The 12,376-nt window shown below is 40.0% G+C and overlaps 1 protein-coding gene across 4 annotated transcripts in view; it reads right to left on the bottom strand.

Moving 5' to 3' along the window:
* Positions 1-12,376, bottom strand: part of SCEL (sciellin) — a 63,852-nt gene that overhangs the window by 44,303 nt on the left and 7,173 nt on the right. For all 4 annotated transcript variants that reach the window (XM_072135396.1, XM_072135397.1, XM_072135398.1 and 1 more), the window contains exons 2-4: positions 1,665-1,713; positions 632-758; positions 34-96 (exon numbers count right to left, since the gene is read on the bottom strand). In XM_072135396.1, coding sequence (XP_071991497.1) covers positions 34-96; positions 632-758; positions 1,665-1,698 — 224 coding nt within the window. In that variant the 5' untranslated portion in view covers positions 1,699-1,713. The remainder of the gene's footprint in view (positions 1-33; positions 97-631; positions 759-1,664; positions 1,714-12,376) is intronic.

Raw genomic sequence — 12,376 nt, 5'->3', positions numbered from 1 at the left:
GTACATAGTACTTACTACGTAAAAAATTATTACCTGTCCAAGTCCTCCTGTGATTTATATCGGCTTAGAACACTTTTACCAAAGTTTTCATCTTTACTGTAAGAATGAAAAAAATTGAAAACAGAGATTGTTCACTCAAGCAGAAATATCTCAAACATGAAAATAGTGGGGGGAATTCATCATTACAATTTGTCTTTGACTTGGTTGTCTATGCTCGATTCCATTTTTGTTTATCTGAATTCATCATATGAATCTATGTATGTTGTTGTATTTGATTTTTTTTTTGGATTTGTCTCATAATATAGTTTTTTTTATAAGGTTGTTGCCAAATTTTCTTTTTTTGGTGCACATGTCCCTTGCTGCCTTGATAAATTTGGTAGTGGTTTTTCTACTATTTCTACGCCAGGGGGTGACTTGCACCTAAACGAAAATTTGCACCAAATCGCAAATCATGAATTCTTTTCAGTGTTGTGAAAACTGGTCTATGTAAATAATCAAGTAACTTTCCACCGTAGTATGTTCATTTTGTGCAATGGAAAGAGGCAAAATAGCACTTGTAACACAACTGCGCCAAACATAGACAAAAAAGACAATGATGAATTCCCCCCAGGATGTCTAAATGTCTTTTTACATCTTTTCTTCTTCTTCCTCTGGCCGTTTCTTGATCCAGCTATTGTCATTCAACAGGGTCCTTCTTTTATTTGTCTCCTGTATCACATGCTCTCTGTTCATCGATCCCAAAGTACTGCTTTTGCCATCTTTTGTGCAAAACAGAGGAAAAATTAAAGCAATTACTTGTAAAGAGCTGTCTTGGTTTTGAATTAGCTGTGAATCTATTAAAAGTTCTGCAATGTTTTTTTTGAAATGTAACATTAAGTCCCCTGATCCCCACATGTATTTTAGCTCATCAGCTGCCATTCCTGGTCAATAAATGGTCAAAGATGGAGGGTCATGTGATCTCTAACCAATGTCAGTGTCCATAAGACCTTTCAGGACCTTATGATAATATTCATGATTATAAGGTTAAAATCCTGGAAGTTAGATTGGTCATGGACAGTTAGGGTCACATGATCGTGATCTACATGATGTAGAATGATAAATAGATGTTTATTGGTAAATTACCTTATATAAAGAAAGGAAGGATGTCCGCACTAGCTTGAAGTACTTTAAAAAATGTTCAACTTTATTGGTTCCATGGCAATATTAAAAACTATTCCAATATAGTTGAACATTTTTTAAAATACTTCCAGCTAGTGTGGATGTCCTTCGTTTCTTTATTGCAAGTGTCCATGATCAAGTCCAGCACAGCTGTGTTCATTGCATATGGTCGAGGCTGGGTGAAGTTAGGCATATTTCCTTTTCTTTTTTTACCTTACATCCTGCCCCACACACATAGCCATCCTGTACACAATAATTTTTTCGTCAGGTGCTATGGCAGATTACATGCGGACCACCTTTGTGGACATACAGGTGAGATACGGATTACACACAGCCCACAAATACAGCTATTACACCCATAGATTGTGGACATATAAAAAACAATGATAGTGTGCAGATAGCCTTACACACAAGTTACAAAAATATGAGGTTTAGTGGCAATCCCTTTAAGGTCTTTGTGAAATTTTTAGTTCATTTGTTTATAGAAATTTTTGTATAAAAGTTACCATTTCCAGATTTGTTAAAGCTGTAGGTAGACATCGTAACTGTTATCACCTAAAAAATACAAAGCAAAAGAACAAGATTGGATTATTTCTGACAACTGTAATAAATTCCATTACCTAGAGATATAGCATATTGCAAACACGTTTTTGATAAGCAGCTATTATCATGTTTTTGGTAAAAATTGCCATTTCCCTGGACAGTTTCTTACAAACTAATGCAATAAAATAAATTTAAAGGGAACCAGTCACCAGGACCCTAGTTTTCACTAAAGAAAGGCTGCAGAAGCCCATTACAGTTGCATTGCACATCTCCCTTTCTGCTTTCTCTTAGCATTTGCATAACAATATAATTGTGTATTATAACTTGCACCCTGACAGAACCCTCTGTGAAGTCCCAGGGGTTGGGTTTTGGTATTGATGCATTTCAGCTCTTAGCCCCCATCTTTGTGCTCCTGTACAGCTCCTCCCTTCCCCACTGATCTTAGCTTACCAGGTCGTGAGCTCTGTGAAAGAGCAGGAGTGAGGAGCTGTGCAGGAACACAAAGGTGGGGGCCGAGAGCTGCCCAGTCTGCAGCACAGAAAAGTTACATGTTGTTTTTTGAAATGCATCCAGCCCCTGGACTACACAGAGGATTCTATCAGGAAGCCAGGTAAATTATGACACATAATTATATTGTAATGCAAATGCTCAGAGGAAGCAGAAAGACATATGCGCTATGCAGCTGTGATGGGCTTATATTACCTGTCTTAAGTGAAAATGAGGTGCCTGGTGACAAGTTCCCTTCACTGTGTTAAATTGTTTTAAACATATTAACAGGAAGCTTTCTTAGCTAGAAAATGCTAGACAAATTTGTATTAGTAGTTATGACAATAATAAACTGCAGACAGCATTAGATAGCAGCCATTTATACAATAGCTGTTTTATATTAAGTTTGCGTGTGTTGTAAGTAGCTGCAGAACTATACATTTAAATTCCAATGTTGCAGCTGGACTTACATTTGTGAGCTACCCTCACACTGCTGTGCTGCGAGATTTCTGCAGAGAGCTGCTCTACAGTCCCTACCCTGTACTCAGAGTAATGCCTCTTGTACACAAACCTATTTTTGTCAGTGAGCTAGCCTTTATTGGGCTCAGCCACAGTGTGATGTCTGAGCCATCTGCCTGTCCTGCAAATTATAGAGCAGTTTCTATTACTGCCTGTCTTTGCAGCCTGGGCAGTCATTTTCTACTGACATCCCATCCTATTGCTTGCGGCCCTAAAAGTGCATTTGGCCTAGGAGTTGTGATGTAGCTTCTGGTAGGATACTATAGCAGTTATTTAAAGAAAAGAGGAGCTGCTGCAGAGCTAGGAGCTGTGACTGGCTTCTGGTAGGATACTATAGCAGTTATTTAAAGCAAAGAGGAGCTGCTGCAGAGCTAGGAGCAGTGACTGGCTTCTGGTAGGATACTATAGCAGTCATTTAGAGCAAAGAGGTGCTGCTGCAGAGCTAGGAGCTGTGACTGGCTTCTGGTAGGATACCATAGCAGTTATTTAAAGCAAAGAGGAGCTTCTGCAGAGCTAGGAGCTGTGACGTGCTTCTGGTAGGATACTGTAGCAGTCATTTAAAGCAAAGAGGAGCTGCTGCAAAGCTAGGAGCTGTGACTGGCTTCTGGTAGGATACTATAGCAGTCATTTAGAGCAAAGAGGAGCTTCTGCAGAGCTAGGAGCTGTGACTGGCTTCTGGTAGGATACTATATCAGTTATTTAAAGCAAAGGGGAGCTGCTGCAGAGCTAGGAGCTGTGACTGGCTTCTGGTAGGATACTATAGCAGTCATTTAGAGCAAAGAGGAGCTGCTGCAGAGCTAGTAGCTGTGACAGGCTTCTGGTAGGATACTATAGCAGTCATTTAGAGCAATGAGGAGCTGCTGCAGAGCTAGGAGCTGTGACTGGCTTCTGGTAAGATACTATAGCAGTCATTTAGAGCAAAGAGGAGCTGCTGTAGAGCAGTGTAATGGGTGCACTCTCCTAATGATCCAGCTTCAGTCCAAGAATCTAATGCATTTTTCACAGTTCTGCTACTACTCAATACATTTCCTTTAAATTGACTCCTTAGTAGACGGTAAAGTCTTTCAACTTTGGCTTAAAGGGTAATGGATTAAATGAGGATGACTCAGGCTCCACGCCTCTGTAAAATATGCAGATGCACTGAGTGAAACTGGCGGGTTTTGCTGTCACTCCTGTGCTGTCTCTTGCTAAATATTTGGTTTGACAGATTTAGTCATTGGACAGCAAGAAGTACGGTAGTGTTCAGATACTATGTGCATAATTGCTGCCATAGTAATCCAGATACATTGAAAGCATAGGATTATACCGCAGATTGCAACACGGTTTCTTAAAATACCAATAGTAATTAAATCTAATGCCAGATAAAATATATGCTCTACAGCAAGGGACAGTGAATCAGAAAATAATACAATGGCTCACATTTACTTATGGTTACACAATATAACCTCTGACAGGCAGTCAGAAAATAAATCAAGTTTATTATAATGTTGGAGTTTGTACTAAACCACTTACTGGTCAAGTACTTTTTTTGTTGCAAAGCACCAAATTTCAAGCAATGTCTCAAGCTATGACTTTCTCTGCATAAATATGTTTATCTTCTTTTGGGTTTTATTGTGTTCAAATTTATAAAATTCAAAAATAAAACAGATTTATAATTGTAGGATAATATCCCTAACATTTCTGTCTATGCTCTACAGGAATGTAGTACATTAAGAGCGATAAAGAAGAGAATAACCTGTCTGTCCAGCAATTGTGCAGCCTTAGGCTTACACCTTCTTTCATATCGTGTCTTAATAATTGCATAGTTACAGCTTATAGTGTCATAAAACAACACAAAAAGTTGTGTGTGTCTCCAGGCATATGGTAGCAGTTATGCCTCTTTAGGTTCTGGAAATTAGGTATCAATCCACTAATGAATTTACAGACTCATATATTGCTGAATAGTACATATTAACTTGCACACTGACATGTGTTACTCATATGACATACTATAGACATTGTGGTTTGTCATTGTTGCTTTCTTGTTAATTTGTATAACTAAAAAGGAAAATATAAGCTTGCATTTTATTGCATTTTAATGGTGGTTCCATGAACACTGACTTGTTCCAAGACCAGCTGCTTGGCCTTAAAGGGGTATTCCCATTTCAGCAAATTAATGTTTTTGTTTGTATCATAAAAAGTTCTACAACTTTCTGTAGCAATTCCTAATGGTTTTCTAGATCCCCAATTGGTGTCATTCTATAAAAAGCTTCTACGTCTACTTTCAGTGGATAGAAATCTGACCATTGTCCCACAGGTGCACAGCTCGTTATGTAACAGATAGTAATCAGATGTGGGTGTTATAACGAGCTGTGCACCTGTGCGACCATGGTCAGATTTCTGTCCACTGAAAGTAGACGCAGAAGCTTTCTATGGAATGACAGCAAGCAGAGATCTGGAAAACCATGAGGAATTGATATAGAAAGTATATTGAAAAGTTGTATAACTTTTTATAATACAAACAATAACATTCATTTGCTGAAATGGGACAACCCCTTTAACTAGAAATTGCGCTCAGTATCTGATATCGTAGGCATTGTCACACTTCTATCACAGTAGTGCCTGATTATGCCTTACGACTGCATATAGAAGTATTAAGCCTGCATATACCAGAAACCAGAATTCATTAAGACTAGCATTATGAAAGTCAGTCTTAAAATTTCTCCCGCTGGGGGTCAGGCGCTCATATTCACTAAGAGGCTCTGGCCTTTGGAGATATGCAGTAGCCTCAGCCTATAATTTGCTTCACACCTTGCATTCCATACTTTAAATACACCCTTTTACCTTTTGTGTCGCATTTTTGTGTCACATACACATTGTAGTGAGCATGTAAGCTTAGTAAGTTATTCAGAGACACAACTTGCTGTAAATTGCAGCCCATTATGCAATATGGCCCTAGAAATTACTAAAGTCTATTTGTAGTGTTTCACAACCCCTTACCCACATGTGACATACTACTCGGTTACATGTCGACTGCAGGTATATCGAGAGGGCTCATGAGCTGAGCCCTCTCCATACCAGGTGGGCATTTGCTGCATATTGCAGCAAACACCAACCAGTAGTACCCACACGCGGTGATAAACTAGTGGCACTTGCTCATAGATCCAGGCAACATGACTGTGGTAATCTTCTTATATTTGTTATCCATGTCCTCCTTCCTCTGTGCCCTGGAATTACAGCCTGCTACACTGCCCCTCCCCCCCCCCTCCGCTCCGTCAGTGCTTCCCCCTCAGTCTGTCTCCTGTAATATCAGGAATGTTTCAGCACACAGCAGGGGTGAAGTGCTCCTTGCATACCGTAACAGCCAGTGAAGATACAGAATGGATTAGCACTGATAATGCCCTTAAGATCTTCTGAGCTTAGCATAATGTTAATCATTGATTTATGACGGAAGTTAGCAAATATAAGATTGCCACAGGCTCGGTGCCTGGATCTGTGAGTATCATGCTTGATTTTGATGGTAGATTTCCTTTCTACATTGGCTTAAGGCAGCCGGGGCCCAGAATATTGGAGTGGCTGGTTTATGCGGCCTTGGGCACGCTATGGTCACGGTGCTTGTATTGGGATCAGAGGACTGGCTGGAGGTCTACTGCAGGTGGTGTGTGCAACAAAAATAGAGGGAGAGGCTGATGGAATAAGTTTCTCCCTGGGACAACCCCTGAGGTGAATATGGGGATCCCTCACGATGAAGGATTGGGAGCCCGTGATGCTGAGGCAACCAGTGGTGAGGTTGAGTGTTAAACACATACTGTACTGCATCTCAGATATTAGCAAGTATGAGCTGGAAATGGTGGTTGGCATATCAATTATCCCATAAAAGTAGGTCAGTCGAATACAATACAATTACTGTTCTGCTCTAGTTTGATTATCAATAATGACTATAGAATTTAAATTAAGTTTCTTATTATTGATTATAAGTTATTAATTCTTAGGCATTATGGTATTTGGAAGAAAGGGAACTAATCAATACAAAATCTGAACAAAAAAGTTTACTTATAAAGAAATTACATTTAATCTACTGCAATCTACATTGTTCTATCGAATAATTCAAACAGATATTGAATTTCTTTAATATCTTTGGCTTCCCTGTAGCCCCTGAAATACGCTGAATGGACATTTTGGATATCATGGGATACATGGGGGCAAAACCCGGTCCTGTCGCGATCCCTGATCCGGACGGTCCGTCGAAGATGAAGTCGTCGCGATTCACGTAGCTCGTGCGCCCAATTTCCTGCATCTGTCGCTTCCCCACTGAAGTCCACCGGAGTTCACCTTCTTCTTCCCGGTGCTTATAATACGTGTCTTGCGACACGATTTGAATTTTAAATCCTGCGCATTGTCCATATAATTTAATTTTCCCATTCTGATTTGGGTTCTCACTAAAACTGATCCACAGAAAGCTGTACTCCAGGGTCACATGTGCAAATTGTATACAAGGAAGCGCCAATCATAAAAAGGAAGGGTCTCTTAGAAAGTAGCAAGAGTTGATAAGGAGCAGCCCACCATACTGAATGGGCTGTAATTTATAGAACGACCTTCCGTTTCTATAATCTAAATAAGTAAGAGGTGAAAAATATATATGGCATTATTATTAGTCTAAAAGATCTAATGCCCTGCATTTTTCAGCAATTATAGATATTTTGGCATCTTTTAGAAAAAACTTTATATAGGTTAATGTTTTGGATGTCTGAGCCTCACCCGCTGTATTGTCTGACATGTTTAGTCTTAGCTATCAGTTTAAAATGAGCCTCTCCCATATGTATATTTCTCTACAAATTCCCCATTCTCTCCCTGCATAGATTTACTAAGCTTTTGCCCTTATAGTGAACCCAACAACCCATATAATTACTTTCAGACCATCCCATAATCCGCCCTGTTATGCCCTATAGAGGTTGTTCAATTGAAAGGTACTATGTCAAAATGAAGAGATATTTTTATGCATGAGATCATCTCCGCCCTCCTGCAAGTGAGGTCAAAATAGTATCTTTAAAGGGGTTATCCGGGTTTAAATATTTTTTTATTGCCGGGCTGGGGAGGGATAGTTAAACATAATAAACATGGACTTACCTCCTCCGGCGCCGCCAATGTCCCGCGCCGTGGTCACTTCGATCCGTGCCCCTGTAAACAAACAGGGGCACGGAAGCCGCGCACAGGGAGCTTCCGGTCCGCGTTGTGGACGGCACCTCCCATCCGTCCCTATCTCTCAGCGTTGTAAGCGCTGGGAGATGGTGCGCATGGGAGCATCCGGCCGGCCGGAAGCTCCCTGTGCTCCCTTGTACTGAAACCGGCGCACGGAGAAGACGGGCCGCGGCGCGGGACATCGGCAGCACCGGAGGAGGTAAGTACATGTTTATTGTGTTTAAATAGCCCTCCCCAGCCCAGCCATAAAAAAAATTTTAAACCCGGATAACCCCTTTAAAGTCAATTACTATTTTTAGTTGCCAGAATAAGAAATCTAGCTGTATTTTGGGAGTATTAGATTGATCATGTTGACTTTCATCTGTATCATAGAGTAATTCTGGACTATACTTCTGGAGCGCATTACAAATGTTTGACGCTCTATTATGATATATTCAATCTCATTTAAAAAGTATGTACCTCCGCAGATGTCCTTTCCGATTACAAATTCTACAAATGTACCGATAGATATGATAAAGGGGTTGTCTAGTTTAGTAAAACCTATTTTCACATTTCCTATTAGATAAGTCTGAGATAAAGTTTGCCAGGACTTTGGGGTCTATTAATACCAGATTGGAAGGGTCTAAATTCAGGCACCTTAACCAATCAAGAGGCCCCTTCTCCAGTGAATGCTACATGACCACTATTTTCGACCAATCACAGCGCTAGTAATGGCTTTGCTAGGAATTGCTATTCAATTGAAAGGACTGAGATTCAAAAAGCTGCATAAGAATGTACGGTTGCTATAAACTGTGCTAGACAACATTTCCTAAGGTAATAGATGAGGTTGTCAAGTGATGGATCACTGCCAATCTGAAATTGATGGCTGTTTCTATAAATCCCGGCTTCACTGGCAAGTGTGCGCAGCTATCAGGAGCTGCGCGCTGAAGATGCATTGGTAGGCAGAACGCAAGAGGCTACCGGGGCGTGGACTAGCCGTGCCGTGTAGCCTCATCTCCGGGTACTCCACGCCCCAGTAGCCTCTTTGCAAATTTGCATATTAGGGACATTAAAATGTAGAAATGTTCTGGGCCACACATGAATTAGCCCTAAAAAGGGCTATACTACTATACATTAGAGGAACCTGCCACGGGATCTACCTTAATAGTTTCCTTTAAGAGACTGCAGGATAACTCTTCACATTGACTGATGCAGGGACAATATGTCTCCCTATACATTATGTTATAGGTAAATAGACATAGTTCTTTTAAATGTAAATTTAAAGGGAGTCTGTTAGCAGTTTTTACCATACAAATCTTCAGACAGTGTTAGGTAGCAGTCCTATAGAACTGTTAAATAATACATTTGTGTGAGTGAACTGTGAAACATAATTGTAACATACAGGAGCACGGCTCATTATAACACATGGCACTGATTACTCTCAGTTATAAGGAGTTGTACACGTGTGTGACCACGGTCAGATTTCTGTAACATACAGGAGCACGGCTCATTATAACACATGGCACTGATTACTCTCAGTTATAAGGAGTTGTACACGTGTGTGACCACGGTCAGATTTCTGTCCACTGGAAGTAAACATAGAAGCTTTAGAAGGACAACAAGCACAGATCTAAAAAAGTGTGAGGAATTGATACAGAAAGTATATTAGAAAATTGTATAACTTTTTATAATACAAAAAAATAACATTCATTTGCTGAAATGGGAATACCCCTTTAAGCACAGTGCTGGTGCCCATCCCGTTGTCAAGCAACATTCATTGTAATGATACATTATTAAGGGAAACCTACCACTTGAAGTGGCAGGTTTCAGAAGGAAATAACGAGCACCAGCTCTGGGAGAGCTGGTGCCGGAGCTTATTTTTGTTAGTACAATACAATACAGCGGTTTAAAACACTTTTTAAACTGTATAGCCGGCTCAGGGAGGTACGTGCTCGGCGCTTACCATGCGCGCGACCATGCGCGCGGCTACATAGGAAGTGAAGGAGAGCCGCGCGCATGGTAAGCGCCGAGCGCGTACCTCCCTGCGCCGGCTATAAAGTTTAAAAAGTGTTTTTAAACACTAACTTAACACTAACTTTTAAATACAGCGGTTTAAAACACTAACAAAAATAAGCTCCGGCACCAGCTCTCCCTGAGCTGGTGCTCGGTATTTTCTTCTGAAACCTGCCACTTCAAGTGGTAGGTTTCCTTTAAAAAGAAATCTCAGGAATGATAAAATGTCAATACTCCTCAAGTATTTCAGGCATTCTAAATATGACAGCTTTCTTCGTATCATATAACTGGTTTTAGATCTTCTGGCATAATACTTTGTACTCCTTAGGCATTCCAATTAAAAATACACCCCTGCCTTGGCACAATACCATTCATCCTCCCAGGTTAGTATAGACACTCTGTACAGGAGAACAGAGATAATTACTCTTTAAATATAAAATAACTTATAACCAAAGTTATAACCTATAACAGGTTATCACCAAACAACGTGTTCTGCCGATAAAAAAGAACAGCCCTAGGACTGCTTATTGACTTCCCTTACTAGAAAAAGTTACAGCACATAGCAATTACATTCATGGAGTAGATATAGATAGGTGAAATGTAGCAATCGTTTTGGTCTCAGATAGTCCAGATGTGGTGGACACATTGATCTTAGGTCCACATAAAGGTCACCATGACTAAGGAGAACATCCTATAGCTTGCCCTTTAGGTATAGTGTCTGAGGATAACACATATCCTTTAACATATATTGTCCACATGGCCTTCAAACTTTTTTCTGTCTTGCATCAGTATATGTTACAAAAAGATCTATCATAGTTTATACGGTTGAAAAAAGACACTTGTCCATCAAGTTCAACCAAGGAAGGGAAGGGATTGCATGAGGAAGGGATTTAGGGGAAACAATTCTATATCACATTATCATCAATGTTATTTAGGTGTAAAAAGGCATCTAAGCTCTTCTTGAAGCTCTCTGCTGTCCCTGCTGTGACCAGTGCCTGAGGCAGGCTATTCCACAGATTGACAGTTCTCATAGTAAAAAAGCCCTGTCGCCTCCAGTGATTAAACCTTGATTTCTCCAAACGGAGACAGTGCCCCCCTCGTCTTTTGATTTGATTTAATCTGAAACAACTTACCACCATATTTTTTGTATGGACCATTCATATATTTATATAAATTTATCATGTCCTCTCGTAGTTGTCTCTTTTCCAGACTGAACATTTACTGTGTTTTTGCTCTATTTCAGATTTTAGCTTCGTAATAATACTTCCAAATAATACTTCTGTGTGGAAATGAACCTAATCTCTGTAATAGTTGTTCACTGTAGCAGTTATATAAGCAGCAACAAAGTGACAAATGCACATTTTATAAGCTGTAATGTTTTTATTGCTTGCATTAAGTGGAAGTATGCTATAATGAACAATAATGAGCAAATGTATAAACCTTTTAGCCTTGGTTAATAATGCAACTTTTAGGCTGTGCTCAGACTTATCTGTGGCATGTTATGGTTTTCAAAACGCCTATCCACACATAAAGGAATATTCTGTACTGAAATATAGGAATGCTGATGATTTTTAAATCCATAATATATCCATTATGATATTGAAAATCTATTAATTTCACCATTTAAATCCATAAGAGAATATCTGCATGTGTACTTAATGTAGTTATAGAGAATCTGGCTTAGGCTACATTCACACAAACGTAGCCTGACGTGTGCTCGCCTAGCCGTAGCCTGAGCGAGCACACGTCGACACACGGTAGAGGAAGAGGGGGGACCCCTCCCCTCTCCATAGGAGAAAGCAGCGCACGGTTGTCCACACAGAAAAAGACAGAACATGTTCTATCTTTTTCTTGTGTATGGTGCAGTATGGTGCCACACATGTATGCCACTGCATGCCTATTGCCATCTATGGGGACGTATATTCTTCCCCACAACGGGTACAGCCAACAAATGACAAATCACCTATATGCAGAATAGATAATAAATATATGAACCCCACCAATTTAGATCCTCATTGTTAGGTTAAATGCACATGGCCATGTACCATTCGTGTTTTGAGCTGATGACACATGGCTGTAAGAAATAAAATACTATTTAATAAATCTAAAAGCATGTACATCCATTTTCAAAAAGTAGATCATGTCCTAGTCAGATCCATTCTTTAAGGCTCACTCATAGACAGTTTATCAGGATTAGTGGAAAACAGTTTGACTTTTTCATGTGCAGCTAACCTTAGTCCATTTAAAATTCACTGCAGGTCATTAGGCTTCCTGAAAGTCATGCTTGATGGTAAGGGGGCTGCCTTACAAGGTAGCAAAAGAAGCATGGTTTTTCTTGTCACATCTAGGAAAACCTATAAGCATGCATCCCAGAATCTCCTAGTGGAGCATCAATAGCCATAAGTCTGCACACAATCTACAAAGCGGCCTTAATTGGCAAACTCTCTGTGTGGAGAATTCTTACTCCCTGATCCCAGTCAAAAGCCTCTCACTCAGCTAA

This window comes from Engystomops pustulosus, chromosome 2 (assembly GCF_040894005.1).
Source record: "Engystomops pustulosus chromosome 2, aEngPut4.maternal, whole genome shotgun sequence".
Taxonomy (NCBI): domain Eukaryota; kingdom Metazoa; phylum Chordata; class Amphibia; order Anura; family Leptodactylidae; genus Engystomops; species Engystomops pustulosus.
This window is presented reverse-complemented; position numbering and strand designations above follow the sequence as displayed.